Below are 21224 nucleotides of genomic sequence, written 5' to 3' on the forward strand. Positions count from 1 at the left end.
CGCTGCAGCCGTCTGGCAGTGCCTCCGGGAGGGAGTGCTGCTGAGCGCGGGGGCTGCAGCTGCCGCCCAGGCACCGGCCGCTTGCTCGGCCTTTTTCTTGATAGCCCGATCGTTTGGGTGCCTCACGATGTGCTGTGCCATCTGTCACTGCTGGATCACCGCTTCGAATGCAGCCGAGACCAAGCACGTTAAAAAGCATTGGCACGCAGGTGGTGTGCGAACTTGCCTTTCAGCAGTGCGCTGGGAGCCGTTTCCTTCCCAGAGGAAGCTGAGGCTGGCCCTGACAGCCTGTTTGTAAAGACTCAGTTTTCACCAGTCGTAGGTGTGATCTAATTTCCCTGCTGCATGATCAGACCATGCTTTAGCGGGCCGTGCGTAGAGAAACCAGGCGGCTGCAGGACTCAGAGTTAGTGCTCTCCCACGTAGCGAGTCTGTGCCTGGTGCGAGTGTGGCATGGGTAGTCTTGGTGCTCCTGGAAGTGCCGACTTTTTGGGTAAGAGGCGAGAGCAAGGTGTTAGTTAGTTGTGATGATTTAAGATTTCATTTTGCCAGAATTTCCAGTTTGGGCAATTGTACTGAACTTGCCTAAACTCTGCTATAATCCATTTCAGACTTGGATCATTGTGGCTTGAGATGATGACTGCATCTGTTTTCGCACTGCGAGAGTGAGAGGCATTAAAATATGATTTATCTTCAGAGAGACTATTTAAAATACGAATTACGAAAATTGTTAATTTGATTTCTGCTGCGTAAAATGTAAAAACATTAGTGATTTATAGGAATCAGAATAAGTCACAGATTTTTTTGCTAAAAGTTTTCTTAAGAAACCAAAATTCGTATCTGAAAAGGGTGGAAATGAAGGAGCTATGTTTTTATTGCCAAAACTTACATTTGAAGACTTATGTTTGGAGACAGATCATTATTCCAGACTGGATTTGACTGACTTAATGGCTTGTAGCAACAGAAACTTGGCATATATAAGAAGTTATTTTTTGCTTGTATATTTTCATGTATATTCCACGTTTTAGTTCTAGTATGATACTTTACATAGTTACGGATATTAACAGAAAATTGTGAGAGCAGTCTACTTGTTTAGGCATTTCTTCACATTTCCTGTCTCCTCTCCAAGATTTTACATGCTTTTCTTTTAATGACTAGCTTTTCTCCTTCGCTGGCCTTTGCATAATTTTTTTTAGGGTAAATGAGAATGACTGATTTGATGGAATGACAAATGCAGAATGTGAAAAGAAATCCCCCTCTGGCCCCCGTAAATTACAGCTGGGATGAATTTCAGTTATCTTTGAGAAAATACTTTTTCTTCCTTAAAGTGTAGGTTCTGCAGTCAGGTTTGCAACTGTAATCATTGCCAGGGGTTTCCTGTTCTGAATATGATGTGGGATAAATGCAGTTAAACATGCATAGGGATCCTCCTCCAGTAGAATGAAATCTTATTTGAAGTTGTTCCGATGTCATCTAATATTTATTGATATGGAAGAACCATGTGAATTTTTTTGGTGATGAATTTCAGACAGTGAATAAACTTACCTGTTTTCTCTTGACTATGAACAGCTATTAATACTAGTCATAGTTAAATTGACCCGGTTTTAAGTCCCCCAGGCAGTAATAGCAATCCAGTAGAAATTGTTGGTTGGATTCTGTTTTTAATTGCAGTAGATAAAACCTTTCTTAGATGATCTCACTGATATGAATGGGATCATTTGAAAAGTAAGACTGTTTCTCTTCAGTATGGTCACCCTGAGGGAGCAGAATTTTCTGCTGCATGCAGAGATAAGCAGAAGAAGAGATATCACACTGCCTGCCTTAATAGCAGCCTTCCCGTTTCAGGGGTTTGTATGCAGTCCAGTATCTTCCATCTGATGGTAACTACGCAGAGTATAAATGAAGACATCTACAGTAATTCCTTGTAATACTCTCCCAGCCTGCAACCAGTTTCAGCTTTGGGGCCTTCTCAGCCAGGCTTCTACATATTTAGTGAATTTCTTTTCCATGAACTTGCCCAGAACTGACTTGAATCTATTTAAGTTGTGGGAAACTGTAATTCCTATGGTGAGGACTTCCTAAGCTCAATTTTTACCTGTTGTGCGAAGAACCACCTTTTTTATTTGTAGGTGTGAAGACATGTTAACTCAGCCTAGGTGAAGTAGTTTGAAGACTTACTTCCAGAAGTGGAATAATTCCACAGGTGTACTTCTAAACTGTAAAGCAGACCGGCTTCAAAATAGAAGCAGTGCTGTTCTGAGGAAGATTATTTACCATAGATGGATTGGAGTATGTTTGCTTTCTTTGTGGAATGTACTTGTTTGCTAGGTCCGATCTTCCCTTAAAATGATTAAAAAATATATTAATTAAGTTTGGGGGGACACACGACTTGAACAGATGCAGACTTGCTGCTGGTTGTTTTAGAACAGTATAAATAAGGACTTGAATTGGCTTCAGGAAATTTCAACCTTACTATTAGAAAAGAATAGGCAAAGGCTGAAACTACGCCATACTATTTATCTAATTGATGAAATGGTTGGTTTGAAGGTGGCAAGGGAAGCACTCCCTTTTTTTATATATCCTGCCTTATTTTGGTTAAATCGTAACTTGGGATGAGATGGTAAAACTGCTGACTATGGAGGTCAGGATCTAGCATAGTGGGTTCTTCATTTAGTTGTTTGACTACGTTTCAGACAGGAACAAAGAATTATGTAGTGAAAACAAGCTAGGATCTGCTTGGCCTATGTTAAAGACAATAAACGAGTCATAGCTAAAAACTTCTCTTATAGGTGTTTTTAACTATTTTAAAAATAACTATCTGCCTTTAAATACAACAAATTTTATGTGACTTTCTTAATACCAAATGTGTTGCTAACTTTTGTTCTTGGTAAGTCACTCCTGTGACTTTGAAGAATTGATTTGTTGCGATGGAATACCAATAATCCTTTTCTTCTTCCCTTTTAGAAATGTGCAACAGAAGAATGTTTCTTTTTTGAGCGTTTGGAATCCAATAACTATAACACTTACCGGTCACGGAAATACTCTGATTGGTATGTGGCACTGAAAAGAACTGGACAGTACAAACCCGGACCAAAAACAGGACCCGGACAGAAAGCTATCCTTTTTCTTCCAATGTCTGCTAAAAGCTGATTTCCCTGGCGGATTCTGAAAACATATGCCATACTACATTAACAAGGTAGTTCCCTACTCCTCTCCAAAGTAGCAAAAATACAAGCAATTATTTGCTGATAAAATTACTGCTGCAGTTGTCAGATTAAAACATGAATGTTTCATACTGTCTTTATATTGCTCTTTAAACCTATTGCGCCAGTGCATGTGGAGGTGAACTTGGAAAATATATTGGATTTTCTGGCTCAATAACACACCTGTTTTCTACTAGATATCTAGATAGAGCTGTTTTATTTACTTTACATTTGCTTTACAGAGTAAAGGAAAACTAATCTGATGCACACTTAGAGGAATATTTACCATTTAAAATAATTTATCTATTGCTTATTAGAAAATAGAGTGACTATTGACTTTCATCCTAAAAGTAGTCCATGAATAATTTTAACATGGTCCAAATTACTCGACAGTAAACATTCTAAATTATTAATTTAATAAAATGTGAAATTTGTTCCTATCCTGTAATATTTCTATAGGACTCGGGCAGCTCCCTGTGGTATAGTTTGTAGAACAGGCCTGTGTAAACAGCTGGAAACTCTCTCATGGTTATATCAATCTTATTAAAACCTTCTCGGTATCCATAAAGTAACAGCCTAGCTACGTTGCTGGTGATGGGAGTAGTGTGTTTTGTCCTGGCAAGCTCATCGAGGTCCATCCATTCGCACCTCAGGCATTCCTGCTGGCAGAAGCTGATGGTGAAGGAGGAAGGCTCCAGGCGACAGATGATGTACATATCTGACTTCCCAAAGGCTCCGGGGTGTCTGTGTTGCTGTCTTATGCTTAGGATGGACTTGAACTTGGACTTGATGCCAGTCTCTTCAAAAACCTCTCGAACTGCTGTGTCTCCTACGTGAAGAGAACAATTCTTACACAACACACGAGAATAGCGTAACACTTAAACTTTTTGATCATGGAAAATTTCTGACTCAAAGCACTCTAATAAGCTTAATAAGCTGTTCAGAATGTAAACCCTGTTGTATGCTTCAACACAAGGATAAGCTCATTTTTTGGTCCCCGAACAAAACTAATTGCTGGGGGCTATTGTGCCTTTCTGGTGTATATCCTATACAATGAGGAAAGCAGGAAACCTTCCATAATATGGTTGGATGGTTGCTGGCTTCACTGACCTCTTAATGCAAGATAGCATAGTGTTGCACCGGATTTTCAGTCCTTTGAATCTAGCCCCCGCCATTCTCTTTGCCTCCATCTAGTTTCAGGTTCAGACCCTCTGCAGCTGAACACCTGCATGTGTATCAGATCACTTGATCAAATCACTTAGTTTTGTGGCATTTTGCCATGATGTATGAAAACATGGGGAAAAATATCTTTTGCAGGTAATGAAAGTTGGCCCCAAGGCTTTTTCAAAATGTAGTTTAAACTTCTAGTGATAGTTCAAATATGCCATAATGCTAGTATGGTGTGGAGCCTGTTGTTGCAGAAGACATGCTCCATCCATATTGCATGTGTACATTTTGTGTACAACAGCTGAGGGGACATATACATTACCTTTCTCATTACAAAAGTAGATACAAGTTCAAAGCCCTTGAGGGTCTGCGGACTGTGGTTAAAGCCAGAGAATTCCCATCTATCCAGTACTCTTCAAGACAGAAGATGTACTTTTGAGTAATAGCTGAAGAGCCCAAGCAAGATTTTTGATATCCCACTTATTTCCCAAAATCCTTTAGTTGCAGTTAAATCACGACAAATTCTACTCACCTGGGGCAGTTACTAATAGGTAAAATACTGATTTATTTTTTTTAATCTTGGTAAGCTAATAGCTGTCTCTTGTCTGAGCGGTAAATGCATATAGCTGTTTTGCAAAGTTATCTGCTTCAATTAGTTTATTTTCTGTAAGGAATGAGAGTGTTGGCTTACTTCCAAAGGCAAAATACATTTTACCAGACCCTGTAGAGATTCTCCTTCCTATACGAACCACCATTTTGAAATGTCAGAGGTGAAAAAAACAGACATTTTAGGTCTATTTTCAAATTACTGAAAACAGTTTCAGGATATACAGCAGCTAGCAATATCTAAACAAAATGATCTATCCAGCAGAGATCAAACAACTCTATATTAATGGTCCCGATCCTCCGCATACTTCTGCCTCAGCTCAACTTTCATCTTACAGTAGGATAATCTGTGTAAAGTTAACGTTAGGCACATACAGAGATGTTTGCAGGACTGGAGACTGTTGATACATGGTGCCTGCAGAACATTTATTACAGTTTTAATTAATGAAAAGGCAACTGCATGTGAGGGGAAAAAAATAACCTAGGAGAATATACTCATTTACCATTCCTGATCCTTGGGGGAGACTATGTCCTGTGTTGTCCAGAGAGAGGCCCCCGCAGTCCTCTTTCATGTAAGATAGTGGTTATGAAGCAAACTCCCCAAGGCAGGTGGTTTTATTAGGAGGCAAGTGATTTTATTATTAGGCAAATGGCTGTATTACACAAAAGTGGTCAGAGAAGGTAAACGATGCGAGATCATCAGGAATGCTGAGGCATGCCATGGTAAGCAAAATGGAACAATTAGGGATTTTAATTAAGCTTTGAGCTTTGCTTTGAGATCAGTGCCTTTTTCTGTTTCCCTTTTATTTAAATGCATATGTATATATATTTAAAAGATAATGACCAGTTAAACTAGAAGAAACAGTAGGGCTTGAGTTTAAAAAATATTCAAACACAAAAATATGTGTGCAATTTGATGCTTAAATCTGTTTTGAAACTCTTGGAATTACTTGTGCAAATCGATTTGTTTTCATTAAAGTAGACAGTCATATATTTGGTTATTTTATATAATCACAGGATCTTCAAGGAGTGTAATTGCACTCTGATATTTTTTAAATTTAGGCTCTTGAATGATTGTGAATTTATAAGGCTTGATGTAAGTGATGAAAAAGTAAAATTAAGCTCTATTATATTTTATGCTTTACTAATTTATCTCTTCCTTTAATATTAAGATGTGATAGAGAAAATTGTAACTTTTATTATTATATTTTTTAATAGTGGCATGAGGGGAGCTAAAGAGACTTATTTCTCCCTGGTTCATTCTTTCTCGATAGCTATATCCATGCTCCACTGAGCAACAGCCATAATCTCACCTGTTATTTGAGGGATGGCCACTGGTCTACCCAGTAATAGTATTCCCCTAGTGAAGCTGTTGCCAGTGCTTGTCATTATCCTCCCTCAGTATAAAAATTCCTCTGGTATCTCCTGAGCTAGATCCTCTCTCTCTCTCACTAAGAATGAAAGGAAGCCTGGCTAGACAACAAACATAGTGTTCAGGATTCTTTAGCAAATGTGAATCCATCTCACTACATTGTATGTATTTGCATTGTCAAACAATTTTCACTTCTATCACTGTCTTTGAGAGAACAGAGCTAGTTAAAATGTAATGAGTCATAAAATGAGTCAGGAAAAGTAAATCTCAACCATACCATGTAAACTAAAAAGCAGTTTCTCCATGTATCGGAATTATGAACTGGAATACAAGCCCTTCACACACTGTTGTAGGAAGACTGTTAGGGTAGTGTAGAGAAATTTCTAAGGAGCAGATTCAGGAAACCTGGGCTCAATACCAGCTTGCCAGAGCTTCTGCATGGCTCTGGGCAATACTTTTTGAGCCTTACTTTACTTATCAGAAGAATGTAACAATATGTCAACACTGATGTGGGGCTAAATTAATACGAGCAAATATAACTTTTGAAACCAAGACTTACCTAATAACTGCAGTATATTTTAAGAATCACAAGCTGTGGATCCTAATTTTAAGGGGCTGAGATAGGAGGAGAAAAAGCACAATTTTCTATCTCTTCATACACATTTTTGTTAATTCAACTTTGAAAATAACTGCAGCAATTGTATCATCATCACCTGTGCTATGCTAGGTAGAAATAAAGGGTTTCCTCAAATCAGCTTTTCTTTTTAATACAGAAGTGCCTTATGTTGGTAGTTGAAAGGAGGTGCCCACAAGACTCAGGCACTGCACTTAGGCAGGTCCTGTGCCAAAGAACTCTTAGTCTAACTAGATCAAATGGACAAAGGTGGAAAGAAACAAGTGTATTTATTCCTGTTTTGCCCATAAAAATGTAGAATTGGAAATTTTTGCTCAGTACATCATTGAGCTCAGCACCCTGGATTCCAGTGTGAGCTGAGAACTCTTTTATTTCAGTTTTTATTTTGGTTGTATACTGACTACCTTCATCCTATCACTTCTAGCTCATATTACAGCATATCCAACAAGCCTACAAAAAATAAGCAAATTGGCTTCAAACCCTGCTTTAAAGGAAAATGTGGAAAAGCACTAATGTTATAAATACAAAGTTTTTCTGCTCTGAATATGATGTTGCCCCATTAATCTTAAGTACATAGGATCATATCACTTCACCTATTAACCGTTAATTCAAGGAAGTGATTAGTCGTAGGAGTCATTTTACACAAGTATGTTGGGTCATAATGTATTTCTGTGTTGTTAATGTCTTTATAATTCTATTGATGTCTGACCTATTATTCTAGGACTTACCAATGTCTTCGCCTGGATTAGAAAGGCCTCCTGGAAATTTCCATGCATTTACATTCTGTATTGGAGGAAAAAAATATTAATGAAGTATGCAATCTATGTTGTACTCCGTAATATGAAGGAGACAAATAACACATGACCTTTTTGTTGAAGTTGCAGTATTGTAATTATTCTTACAAATATCAGTAAGGCTTTAAATAGGAACTTCTTTGTTCTTACTAATGTGATGATCAAAGATATCTACAGTCTGTATGAAATATTGGAACAAAACATCTACTGTTTGAAAATAAAAACTGTCTAACAATCATTAGACAAAGTTGCTGCTAGATAACTAGATAGAGTAGCTGGATATTAAAAAAAGCTGCTATAGTCTATATAGTCTTATATTTAATCACTGATGTATTCCACTTTCATGTTTTTGGCTTTTTATAAGTATAAATGTTTATATATTTAATCTTACAAACAGATATTATGATTGTAGTATTGTTCTATACTGCACTGGCTTTAAGATGATTTTGTGTGTCTGTAATCACCATTTAGTGTAACTTGTTATTTGTTTTTATGGAATACAAAAACTGAGGCCTTGTGTGTGATTTATATATAGAAACATTTATTGAATTGCAATAAAGTTCAGTAATTAAAACAGAATGTGAACTGCAGACTTGATGTTGTAATTGATATTAGTGAAGGAGAGTCAGTTCTAGACCTCTTGTAAACACATGAAAGTTTGCAGGTTTTACCTTTGCATCTATGCACTATGTACTATTTATTTTTTCTTCCTTTCCATATTAAAAGTATATGTAGGAAGAAGTTAACCTTCAGCTAGGGACTAATGCAGGGAAAAATGTATGCTCTGGCAAAAAAAAGGTAGCTTTTCTTGTACATGTAGCATAGAGAGACCAGTTGTTTGCTTTCCAGTGATTTGAAACCCCACTGATTACATTGGAAAAATGGCTTTTCTGGGCACTCTTAAAGGTCTTGGATAGGAATTTAGAGTAATAGATTAAAAATACTGCAGATGGAAAATGCATATATTTGTCTCTTGGCTTTCAGATTTGTTTTCAGTTCCTGGAAATCTTTCTTTGTGTGCTGTGGAATTGTCCTTTTTCATGATACAGCCCAAACAGCTCTAAAAATTCCACTAGCTCATATAAAAAAGCTGCATATAAACCTGATTTTTCAAGCTTTCAAAACATCATTTGTTTCTATACAAGAGGCATTATTTCAGGGAAACTGTGTATTTGAGGGGGTGGGGGGGGGTGAGGGAGGAAAAATAGTGGGACAGACGTTGGGAAACAGTTACCGCCAATTTGCTTGCACTGTTTTATTTGCTCACTGCACAAGAAATGTATGGATATTCATACACTTCAGTTTTTATACTTAGTATTATGCAGTCAATAAATAAGCGCTCTGGTGAGAGTTGAATATAATCACTTTTTTTCCCCCCCTTTTCCTTTTCTTCATTCATTATGCTAAGTACCAGTTTTGTTCTGGAAAGGTTAAGCTGAAATAGCTGACCTGGAATATACCCAGCTCACTTTTCAGAAAAAAAAGAAGGGAAGAGTGCTGTGCTTAGTCCTCTATGTTTTAGGGCCTGAGTATGGAATTGGACCTAGATCCTTAATAGATCATCTGGTGTCTCCATGTGAAACTGGACTGAGGTAGGTGTACTTAGAATGGCTGTGGGTGAGCTTTAACGTAAGGACAAGGTAGGAAGTTATAGCCTACATTACCTCATGGGCTTAGGAAACTACAGTAATTCCTTCTAAATATACAGAACGTGCAATTTCTGTTTTTATTTTTTTGAAAACTGAGTATTTAAGATACTTACTGAAAGGTAAGCATGCCGTTCTTCATTTTTACATATGCAGGAATTGTAAGGAAAAATAATGTAGTATTTCTAAAGTGTTTGCCTGTATTGTTCTCTTCTGTTCCTGGAGACTCTCCTCTACAGTTTGAACCACTGTTGGAGCCTATATGTTGCATGCTATATTTATGCATTAATTGGTAATTACTGAACGCAAGTCTGAAAACCCTGCTATAAAGAAGTCCTTGAAGTTTTTTTGCTCTACACTAAGTAAAACTATGAAGTCAGTACTGTAAGGGAGCAAGAAACGGGTGCCTCTCTTTCTCTGAACTCTTGCATTACAAATTCAACATGTTGCATGATTGAACCTGCCTATGAAAGCACTCTTTCATTGAAGTTCTTTAACTGGGCTATAGTTACTAGTGAGCTGAAGTAGTAGTTAGTTTGGTTCCTGAGAATAAATCTGTTAGTATTTATTTCAGGAAAAGCAGAAAAATATGGCTAGTGAGATTCTGGCTTAGATGTAACTATATGAATTGTAAATGATGCATCCAATTATACTTAGTTAGCACGTATAAATTTTGATTGTTTCCAGGTTATAATTGCAAGTATCCTCATTGTACTGGACAGACTTATGTTTCATTTCCAGAAGTTTATTCATTTACTCAAAGCATATGGAGGATGTAAACTTTAATTGAACTCATTTACTGTCTTGAACTCAAAAGAGATAATGGAATGGCGCACGCAACGGCTAATGAGCAGGTGGTAGTGAGCTTTCTGCACTCGCTGTATTGAAACGTTGGTTAGCTTGATAGAGCCTGGAAGACACTCCCGGTGATGGATGTTTGGTTACCTCAAGCCACATCACACAACCCACCATTACCACACTAATTCTCCGGTTTGGCATCCTCTGTAGAGAGGTCAGGCACTTCAGTCTGTGTGCATTTAATGATCTCTACACCTGCTTTACAAAGGTGGTCTCCCCAGGTCATGGTCAGCCACATCATTGCTTATTTAAAGTCACAAATATGCCTGGAATTCAAACAAAACCAGAATCCTTCTCCCAAAATCTGCTTACAGCTGTGGGGGTTTTCCAGAGGTCTGCATGGATCCAAACACAAAATCAGTGAATCTTTTAGGTCAGTTACAGGAGAAAAGAGAAAACTTGAAGCAGAAAGCATACTTGGGTGATGAAGCCAATATAAGAAACATATTGTGTATTTGGGGATCTGTTCTAACATATGTCATGTGAGAGAGGTGGAGCAGAGTGGAGTTCTCTTTGTTGGAAGAAGAAACTGGGGAATGTACAAAGGTGCTGAGTGCTTTAAAGCATGTTCGTAATTTTCAGGGGAATGGCAACCAAACACTCACCATCATCCATGAAATTATTTTGAGGAATTAAGTATCCTTTTATACAGGTGTGCTAGTGCTGAGTATACCCCAAATGTTTTTTCCTCCAGGACAATGTGGCATAACATTCTTCCCCACTTTGTTGCTCTTTCGGGATTTCTGTTTGAAAATAACTTTTCAAGAAAACAGTTTTTATCACACTCAAACTTGCATAGACTTTTGTTTCCTTTCAGATAGCAGAAGTTTGCTGTGAATAGTACCTGGAAATGCTGTGGCAAGAGATGCTGCAATTACCAGATGAAATTTAGCAGCAGTACAGTGCTTCTTTAAGATGCAATTTACTCTTTAACCAGAATGAAAACACTGTGACTCAGCACTTTTTCATTGATTCAACTTTTTTGTTTTCTGAATGAGCTGGCTTCTCTCTCCTTTATAGCAGATTATTTGCTCTTATTGTCTAGTAGCTTGGAAGGCAGGCAACTCTGTATGGGGCAACTGTGTTATTCTCAGATCTGCTTCTGGATGTAAAGTTGTTTGTGTTGAAGCTGTGCTTGCCCAGCCCAGTTAACTGTCTGAAATCCATTTGGAAAGTTGAATAAAGTGACTTTTTTTTTTTTTTTTGAGAAACATGCTGTTATTTAAAAACAGGTAAATAGAGGAAGAGATCTGTCCTGAACCTGAAAAAACACACTGGAGTAATTTCATAGTGTTTATTTGCTTTAAAAAAAAACACAGACAAGTGGCTCTTTTAAAATGCTATCCTGGTGCTTGTTTGTTATAACCCTATTTTAAAACAGTACAGATTATGAGCAGGGTTACGTACTTTCCGTCTGCTAGCACTGTTTATCGATATTACTGTTTAAAATACTTAAACATTTGGCTGCTTTTTTAAACTCCTAGGCTCCCTTCTTAAATAGTCAAGTCTAGGCTGCACTTCTAAAGGAATAGAACATCTCTTGCTAGTGATGCCACTGATCTCTCGGGGAGCTACCCTGCGGGTGCGGGGCGTGCAGGCCTGCCCCAGGGGAGCAGAGCTGCTGCTCCCACCCAGCTCCGGCTGCTGCCGGAGACCTGGCTGAGCCCTCCCTCGGTGCCCATCCCCCAGCTCCCAGCAGGGGCGCATCCAGTCCAGGGCATTTGCTCAGCACGCACCAAACCGGGACCACGGACGCTGTGTTCCCTAACCACGAGGAGGGTCTTCTACCTTGTGGCTGGAGGAAAAGGGGGCAGTGGGAAATGATTATTTCTGCTTTTTTTATCTAGTGTCTATATAATGTGAAATTAATAAATGGCAAGCGAAGCAAGAACTGGCAAGTTTTTCCTCTTTTCAGCTGAGTTTCTGACCTAAGGCATCAGAAGCGCTCATCTTCTGCCTTCTCAGATTTTGGGTTACTTTTCGAATAGTGGCCAAGTTTCACTAGGAAGGAACACAGGCTATGTGGACTGCAAGCATCTAACCAACTTTTGCATTTTGCTCAGACCAGGTCTGAGAAGCCGTGGATTGTAGCACCTTACCTGCTATAAATCCTTCCGTAGGATTTAATCTTAAGAGCTTTTTATGCCTTAAAGGCAGTCCACCTGTAAGGCCTCTGGTTCACAGCCCAAGGAATTTGTTTTACAGTACTATCCAGCCATACTGCATGACACACTGATTTTGAAGGAAGTTAAATTACGGGTGCTTTAACTAGAGCTCTGCTATTTTAAATCATGTCTGTTTGTTAAATGTGCTTAGCAGGATTTTTAAGGGCTGCCAACTGTATGTCTTTAAAGACTCCTTTTTCAAATTCTACAGCAGTTTGGATCAATTCCCTAAGTATCTCATGTACTGGATATATCAGTATGCAGTATTTCATTCAGACAGGGCATGTATATTCTACACATAAAAAGATCAAGGAATGGAGCAGTGCAAGAGATACTTTAATTTTACTAAGCTTTTTTTACATAAAGCAGAATACCTCTGGTGGATAATCAGTTTCCATCACTTTCTTATTAAAACATTACATAATGTTGCATAAAAACATCTGTATTTTACACCCATTCAGAATTTGTCAATGTATGTAATTCAGGATTTGTAAATCAGACTTTTGTTTCTTTGGGCAGCTAAATGCAACCATTGAGATTAACTACTACATTACATAAGCTTGTCTTTGTTCTCTCCTGCTTTTTTATCTATTGCAATTATAATTAAAAATTTAAAACTAAAATCTGGCAAGGAAAAATGCAATACAAATGTTATCATGTTTGTGGGCCTTAGCTGAAATTATGGCCCAGCTGAGCTGGATGAAAGGTGAAATCTGTGTAAATCATCAAGGCTTTTACCATTTTTTATCCTTTTAATTCAATATAATGCCCTCTTATAAGCAATCATGTCATTCCACTCTGCTGATTCAATCAATCACTGATTGTAATTAACAACAAAGCCATCTATTTTCAAAGTCAATCATTTATTTGTTTTTTCTTCAAATGCAGATATGACAATCTGTTGATAGACATGTTCCAAAATGCTACTGAAAGGAAGTAACTTTTAACTATGGACTGAAATGAAAGTGAAAAGATCTTTGTTTTATACTACAGAGTAAGATTAGCTAAATAAACTTCTCTGTATTTTAGAATTTTAAAGCAAACTTACCCTATTTCTGTCTTGTATGACCAACACCTTTCCAGTGCTTTCATCTAAAACAGCACCTATTAGAAAGATAATATTGAAAAATATCAAAGTGTTTCAGACAATTATTTTAAAACTCATAATTTAGTATGTTTCGATAAAGCAAGATAAACCCTAATGATACTCAGCTTACAGTTAGCAAGATTTGTCTGCATGTATCATAGAGTGGTTTGTCAGTGAAAAACTGATATGCAGTACAATACAAAAAAAGATCATGAAAACATTGCATCAGTTGATTTATCTATAAATTCATACTGTGCTATTCAGCTAACAATTTCTGATAACAAATGCAAAGTATTTTGAGTCAACTTGCTAATCAAAAAGCATTGCTCTGACATGGAGAAGTGACACTTTCACTTGATTCAAGAAAAAAATATCAGGATGCATGACTGAGAAATTCTGCCTTTCATTGTGTCACAGTGCTCACAGACCATGAATTTCTGCCACAAACTGCATGTTTTCTTGTTTTTAAAACCGAAGTGCTTTCACATCTAGTCATCATGTCACACTCAGTAGTCATGCTTTAAAAATATTTTCCCTTTAAAATAGGCATTTTGTCAGATTTTAAATTTATGTGCTGCGGTGAGCAGAATGAGAACAGTGGTACAATTTACCAGGCTCTTTTCCACATCAGTCTTGCATGGGTTTCAAATTAGTAGGTAACTATAAAAAAAAGGCTATCACTTTCTAGCAGAAGGAAGAATCTGTGGATAGATCTGTGATGATAAACACATTAAAAGTACTATGGAGAAATATTTCCACAGAAGGGAATTACTAAGGAATGAGTGTCTAGCTTGAAAACATCCGTTTCTTTTTAATAATGCTTGGTAGACTTATGTGTAGGAGGAATATTTAAAAGATGAAATACCAATCTTCATTCAAGATATGTCAAAGGACATGTTTTAAGTAGGTAGTCACATATCTGCCTCCTCATGGCTTGTGACTTTCATGACCTCATTCTTCCTGTAAATGTTTAGCAGGGTACTGGTTCAAGTACTGTAGTGGTTGAGAAAAAAGCAAGCAGAAGGAACTTAAATGCATGCTGTGATTACAGAGATTATTTTCCAGAAAAGCCATTCTTCAGCCAAATGGTCTTCTGAGACTAGAGAAGGCTGCTGAAGAAAGGAAATTGCTGTTTGAATCAAGCAGAAACAACAATTTCTCTCCTTTGTTCCCAAGAAATTGGTGCCTGTGAATGTAATTTTTGGCAGTGAATTGTTATGAGAGGTGTCCAGAAACTGTGACAGATGATACTTAAATCAAAAGCAAGAAGAAACGAAAAATACTAACGAGATTTGTCGTCTAGTCTCCTTTCCCCTGATGTAACTCAGGAGCCTCTCCGCTAAGGCTTGCTGCGCCACACCTGTTTAGCATCACTGAGATCACAGTTTGGCTGTGCACTCTGAACTGTGGTTTTAAAGCCTCTCACTCTTTGTACAAATGTGGTACCTACAGCTTTAAATCCTCCCAGGCCAGGATGACTTTCTGGAAAGGTTTACACTTGTAGCCTAACCAAGCAATTGCTATTACAACATTGCTTTGTTCAAATGTTCTCTTTTTGGGATTAAAAAAAAAAAAAAGTCCCTTAGATAACCAATAATGGAGAATAAAAATATCTACCCTCTACTTGTTCCATTTATAATTGATCTAAACATGTAAGAAAAATATGGTCAGCGTTGAAGAACACTCATCATGCATGTGTACATGGGTGCAAACGTGACTGCTTACATTGTAAACATCACCAGACAGGAATAGGCATTGCTTTGTAAAAAACTTGGGAGCTTCCCTCAAACCACTTTTGATTCCTTGGACAGTCACAACCAGTCACAACTTCATATTCTTGTGCAGACTAGTTTGACACTTGTGCAGCTGCCGTTTTTTTACACATCTTCATAAGAAACAGGACTTGCCAAGGCTGATGCTCATGTGTGTGCAGGGACCCTTCTCTCACTTCAACTCCAAGGGCTTGCTTTCAACAATCAGATTAAGGTAGGAAACAATGAAAATAATACTTACGTTGTATGGCAAATACTGCAGAGGAGGGAGAGGAGAATGGCTTTTAACTTTTTTCCTCTCAGGTACACTGTTATGTGGCATATTTACAAATGTGTCACTTTCTGGATGGCAGACCACCACCTCCTAAGAGGTGGAGAATGCTAAAACTGCTTTTCAAAAATATCTTAATCACTTCATACATCACAAGCTTTCCTGTACCTTTACATATATGGAAAATCCTACTGTCTACAAAAGGATGCAGTAAGTTAGTTGGAAGATACATCACATATTCCACTATTTTTAAACAATAATGGCCAAGCCCTATGAGTAACATTTGCTACTCGCTCTGCTTGGTGACTCTGATCTAGTCTGGCAAAACATGACCTGGCCTTGCTTATTCACACCTTTGTCATCACTTGGCTGCACGACGGTAATGCAGCAACCCTGGAGGTGCAACGTTCGCTGCATGGGAAACTCCAGACAGTACAAAAAACAGCAGCCGGTCTACTTAGTAATGCGGGCTAGCTACCTGTTATCTGCTCTCTGTGTTGGCTTCCTACTGACTACCAAACCACTTTCAGGGTCTCAGTCTTGCTATTTTCAGGATGCTCAAGGGATGAAGTCCAGTATGTAACTGACTGCCCACAGCTTTGAGATGAAGAGTCTCATCAGCAAATTTGCTCCTCTCTATTGCAGAAACTCTCTAAAATATGGAGGGGTTTTTGTGCAGGAAATACAAATGTCTGGGGGTTTGGCAATACACATTTACTACATATAAATAATTATATTAAATTGTTTAATAGCTACATAAATTTAGTTAAACCCTCCCACTACTTAGCCTGTGCTCTTAAACCCTCCCACTACTTAGCCTGTGCTCTTAAGCTAGAAAGATAATGGAATAAACCTATGTCAGGTGCTGTCTACACTGCTTAGTGTATTATTGGAACATGTTCCATATCCACTGGTGGTATGCGAAACACAGTAAAATATTGCAGTCATTATTTCACATGCAGAAATCTGTTTGTTTACATGACTAAATGCCTTCCTGATCTCTTCACCTCTGTTAAAAAAATTCCCAATGATAAGTAAAACAAAAACATATGGGCTTGAAAAGTGGCAGCAGAGAGTACATACATTATGTGTTGTATAATTTCTAAGTCTGTGCAATGAATTATGAAATCAATATAGTCCCATTTATGAAACTGCTTCTTTCCTTACAGTTTGTTTCTATTTGCATAGGGTGTTTATTTGAAAAGTGTTGATCTCAAAAGTACAATAGCAAATGATGTTTTAAAAGGAAATCTTTCATATTCTTATTTTCAAACATTTATATGAAAGAGTTTTCAAAGTTACAGTTTTCCTACATTCTCTGAAGTCCTTTGTTACAGTTATCAGGGCCACAACATTTCTATTAAATCATTTTCTTTTAAAAAGCACTTTCAGCTATGCAAAACCTGCTTAAGAAAAATCCCCTTTCAATCACCTCTGTTTTCTCAAATATGTAAGTTATAACCATAAGGAGTAATGCTGTGCTTTTGCTAGGGGAGTGCATTGTCTTACTCGAGTTTAATGCCACATATTTTAATGGTGAGGTTTTCATATCTCAGGAAAACATGCTCAAACATGTCCATTGAAAAAACCCAAGCCTGTCTTGAGCTTCCAGGCTGCCCTCTGCTGGTTTTCTAACTGAAAATTCCCACTAACAACAGTATTAATTAAAGGCTTTGGTTTTTGAAGACGTATTTTCACCGGACCCGTTCCTACAATGAATAATCCTGCTCTTGTGATTCCTTTCTAACTAGAACTTGCAAAGGGTTCCTTAAAACCACACAGTGATGAATTAACATCCTGCACAGCCCTTCCAGTGAAGGACAAACAACTCAAGCTTGTCACGAGAGGGATTTGCTGTCGCTGTCATAACTGTCGAATGTTACATCTTTTATCAGAATGGAAAGAGTCCAAATCAGCCGCCAGATTACAGGCAGTTACTGAGAGATGGGACAGGCAGTGGCATTTCTGATGGAAGACTCCTGAGAGAGAAGGCAAAAATACTTAAATCTGGTGAAGCTGAGATCCAGATGACTGTATTTTTGACTCATTGTTGGATCCCCATACTCTGCTGTATAAAACAACAGGAAACTGTCTTATCTAGTTCCTTGGCAATTGCCTTAGCTTTTAGAGCAATTCCTTTCCAACTTTGGTTGTGTGAGGTCTTGATGGGTAAGAGCATGGGTGTCCACAAGTACATCTGTAAAATGTATTTGGCTGAGATGTGAACTTTAAATGTAGTTTAGAGGAGCTTTTGGACTGTTGTAATTTATGCTAATAGTTGAGCGAGCTCCTGAACAATTTCCACTGGTTAAAGTTTGCCCCATTTGCAGACCCTACCTTGAGCGCTGTTTAGGCAGATGCATATATTAAACATCTACAGTCAAGGACAGATAACATTTGAATGGAGATGTGATTTTTTTTAAGAAGTTCATAGTTGCTTTTTCTGTTTCTAAAAATACACTGCCATAACCCTAAAATTCCACCTCTCTAATCTTCAAAGTGAAAGGCAGGATACGTCTTTCAAAATGATAAATAAAAACAACAGTCCTGAGGGAAGGTGAATTTTTAAAGCTTCAGGACATTTTCTTCTCCCAGAGCTGTTTACGAGTTTCTCGAACTGGAATACTGACGTCTCTCTTTATTGGCTTGTTTTCAGCAAAACACAGCTTGTCTTACCAGCACATTCATGAATGGCACCCTACGCTTTAGAAAGTTGTCCAAGCCAACTTTGACGTGTTTGTTGTAGAAGCCTGCCTGATTTCCTGTTGAACCTTGTCCTAAACAATCACAAGTCTTTTCATATGCACTGTATAATTCATTTTGGAACTAAAAGAATTTTGGAACTAACCTGCAACTCCTATTTGATGCGTGGCATACCCTGGTAACCGGCTGGGCCCTTCTCCTAGCCACAGCGTCAGCGTGGAGGAGTCTGACTCGGCATGGTGAAAAGTAAAGCCTTGCGAAGCAGCCGTAGCTATAAGTCTGCTTTGGAGGATGGGAATGTGCAGCCAGACAGCTATCCTGCCCTCCTCTCGCCACTGCTTAACCGAATCTGAAAGAGAGAGCGATACGGAGCTGCTCACGCTATCTCAAAGGCAACTCAAGACGAAGGTAAGAGCTGTTGTCACTTGATGACCTCCCTTCCCCTTTCTCCTGCTCTTTTTAGGCCTTGAAGGGCATAATAGCAGATGAGTGCCTGTTAATCGTGGCTGTCAGAAGACCGACCATTACGATCTCTCCTAAAGCCAGATGCATGACAGTCTGTACTTGGACCTCACCGGTGGCAGGGTCAAACAACCACAGGTGTAAAAAAGGGTGTTGATATCAACAGAAGGGAGGGCAGTGCTGCCAGCTCAACGTTTGCGTTTTCCTTAGTATGAGCAAGCAATGACAAGTTAAAAGATGTGTTTTTCCTCTGTCTCTGCTGCTCACACGCATTCCACGCAGCACGGGGAAGGCACTACGCTCTGCCCACCATGCTGTCTTTACTAAAAGGCTCCGATTATTGCCCAAGGGCTTTGTGCAACGAGTGACAGAGCACCAAGCTCCTTTTCCTGCGGCCCCCCGAGGTCAGCCCGGCCCCGCAGCCGCCGCCACTTGCCCTGCAGCCAGCGCCCGAAGGCGGCCGGGCCCGGCCCGCGGCGGCCGCGCAGCTCCGCCAGGTCCACTCTCACCCCCCCGAACCGGTCCGCCCGCGCCCGCGGGACCGCCGCGGCGCCGCGCAGCGCCCGCCGCGGCCCCGCACACGGCGGCGGGCCCGGCTGCGGCAGCAGCGCCCGCAGCCGCAGAGCCCGCCCCAGCCCCGCCATGGCGCGACGGGAAGCGGCGGCCGCGGGGGCGGCGCCGGCCTTTGCACCAGGAAGCGCTGAGAAGCGCCGCCGGCGCAGCATGGCGGCCGCCGCCAGGAGGAAGAGCAGGGGCCGCCCGGCCGCGGGCGGCGGCGCTTCACCGGGCGCCGCGCCGGGCGGGCCGCTGGCGCTGGCCGTGGCGGACGCCGTGGACGCAGGTACGGCGAGGCCGCGCCGGGAGCGCGCGGTAACGGCCGGTGGCGAGGCGGGAAGCGCGTGCGGTAACGGCCGGTGGCGGGGCGGGAAGCGCGTGCGGTAACGGCCGGGGGAGGGGGCGCGCGCGGTAACGGCCGGTGGCGAGGCGGGAAGCGCGTGCGGTAACGGCCGGTGGCGGGGCGGGAAGCGCGTGCGGTAACGGCCGGGGGAGGGGGCGCGCGCGGTAACGGCCGGTGGCGGGGCGGGAAGCGCGTGCGGTAACGGCCGGCTGCCGGGGCGGGGGCGGTGCTGCCCGAGGGGCCTTCGAGCCCCGTGAGCGCCGGGTTTTGTGGCCCCTTCACGCAGAAAGGACCGAGAAGGGCGCCTGGGGCAGGTGAAACCGAGTAAAATAAACCAGCCGGCCGCAGCGTTTAATCACTTGTGTTTTCAGGCGCGTCGCTGCTGGGGCGGGGTGGCGGTGCCTTGCTTTCTCCTCTCGTGCTCTAGCATCTTTTAAGCCGATGGTTTGTTAGATTTTACTGCCTCTTCGAAAACGTTACGGAACTGTTTCCCCCAAAGAGGGCCCCTGTGCTGCAGCAGAGGGACTTCCTAGAGGCCACCAGCTGCCGGGCTGGAGAGCGGCATTGGGGCGCGCAACCTTCTCCCCGGTGGCATGAGCTCAGGCCGAGTTATCACCTGCGGGTTGGTCTGGGCCCGGTGAGCCCCCTGGAGAGGCCAGGCTGCCCAGCTGTCGGGTGTAGAGTAGCCTCAGCAGGTCTTGTGGCCGCAAAATGTAATCTTCAAAAATAACACTTTGCTGCAGAAGCATTTTCTGAAAAAGTGAGGGAACTAAGGAGAGCAGTTGCTTCCTCTGACTGACTGATGGTGGTGTCACAACCCATCGTTCAGCACTAGAAGTCGGAAGGCTGATGGGCATGTGTATTTCTGCGACAAAGTGAGGTTTGCAGTGTTTGGAAGGGTTTTGTTAGTTGTGCTGACTGTCTGGCACATGTGAGAAATACTGACTTCATTTGCTATGTGGAAGAAGTAACACATTTTCTCCTGAAAAATTTAGAAGATGACAAAGTTCCAAAAATGCTCCGGAGAGTCCTCGTACAGCTGTCGCTGAACAGTATGAAATCTGCAAATATATGCATAGGTCGTCCGGTCTTGCTTACCAGTGTAGATGGACGACAAGAGGTGAGAGTCCTCCTTGTTTATCTGAGCACTTTTCCTTATGGTTAATTAATACATTTCAGTTGTATTCAATAGTGGACCAAAATGGAGCATGCATTTAGAAATACAGTGAATGCTATTTTCTGTGTGTTTTACACTGTACTTACATGTTTTTTCTCAGTACTGGAAAAGTCCATGCCAGTATTTTTTTCAAGAAGTCTGGAAGTTGTTTGTGCATGCGTGTGTGCTTTACATACATACATATATATAACTATGTATGTACACACACGTATATTTCATTTGTAAAGAAGAATGAACATAGCCCTTTACTCTTCTTTGTACCGGTAGTTCTGTCCATTCATTTGTAGCTTTTCCTAGTCAGGACAGTGTGCGCTTTGTGTTTTTTGCAGCGTATATGTAAAATCACGGTGGAATTTTCCTCTCTTTTGTATGCAAAATATAACGCTTTCATTTTTAAAAAGTATTTTAG

General features: G+C 40.4%; 3 protein-coding genes across 6 annotated transcripts in view; 2 read left to right on the top strand and 1 right to left on the bottom strand.

Moving 5' to 3' along the window:
* Positions 1-8355, top strand: part of FGF2 (fibroblast growth factor 2) — a 37303-nt gene extending 28948 nt beyond the window's left edge. Inside the window, exon 3 of the mRNA XM_026122489.2 lies at positions 2965-8355. Within this exon, the coding sequence (XP_025978274.2) occupies positions 2965-3150 (186 nt within the window). The 3' untranslated portion in view covers positions 3151-8355. The remainder of the gene's footprint in view (positions 1-2964) is intronic.
* On the bottom strand, positions 3404-19424 carry NUDT6 (nudix hydrolase 6). Its single transcript, XM_064510670.1, has 5 exons — positions 19177-19424; positions 18424-18627; positions 13494-13549; positions 7711-7765; positions 3404-4032 (listed from the first exon to the last, which is right to left on the bottom strand). Exons 1-5 carry the CDS (start codon positions 19382-19384, stop codon positions 3641-3643), a joined length of 915 nt encoding a protein of 304 aa, XP_064366740.1. The 5' UTR covers positions 19385-19424; the 3' UTR covers positions 3404-3640.
* AFG2A (AFG2 AAA ATPase homolog A) overlaps positions 19368-21224 on the top strand; it is a 205723-nt gene continuing 203866 nt past the window's right edge. For all 4 annotated transcript variants that reach the window (XM_064510666.1, XM_064510668.1, XM_064510667.1 and 1 more), the window contains exons 1-2: positions 19368-19581; positions 20634-20758. In XM_064510666.1, coding sequence (XP_064366736.1) covers positions 19383-19581; positions 20634-20758 — 324 coding nt within the window. In that variant the 5' untranslated portion in view covers positions 19368-19382. The remainder of the gene's footprint in view (positions 19582-20633; positions 20759-21224) is intronic.

This window comes from Dromaius novaehollandiae, chromosome 4 (genome assembly GCF_036370855.1).
Source record: "Dromaius novaehollandiae isolate bDroNov1 chromosome 4, bDroNov1.hap1, whole genome shotgun sequence".
Classification (NCBI taxonomy): Eukaryota; Metazoa; Chordata; class Aves; order Casuariiformes; family Dromaiidae; genus Dromaius; species Dromaius novaehollandiae.

Excerpts from the sequence above, each read along its gene's own strand:
- NUDT6 (XM_064510670.1), bottom strand. The coding sequence starts at position 19,384 with ATGGCGGGGCTGGGGCGGGCTCTGCGGCTGCGGGCGCTGCTGCCGCAG. Across the intron at positions 18,628-19,176 it reads CTTCGGGCGCTGGCTGCAGG|ATTCGGTTAAGCAGTGGCGA; the intron begins GCAAGTGGCGGC and ends TCTCTCTTTCAG. Across the intron at positions 4,033-7,710 it reads TAATCCAGGCGAAGACATTG|GAGACACAGCAGTTCGAGAG; the intron begins GTAAGTCCTAGA and ends CTCTTCACGTAG.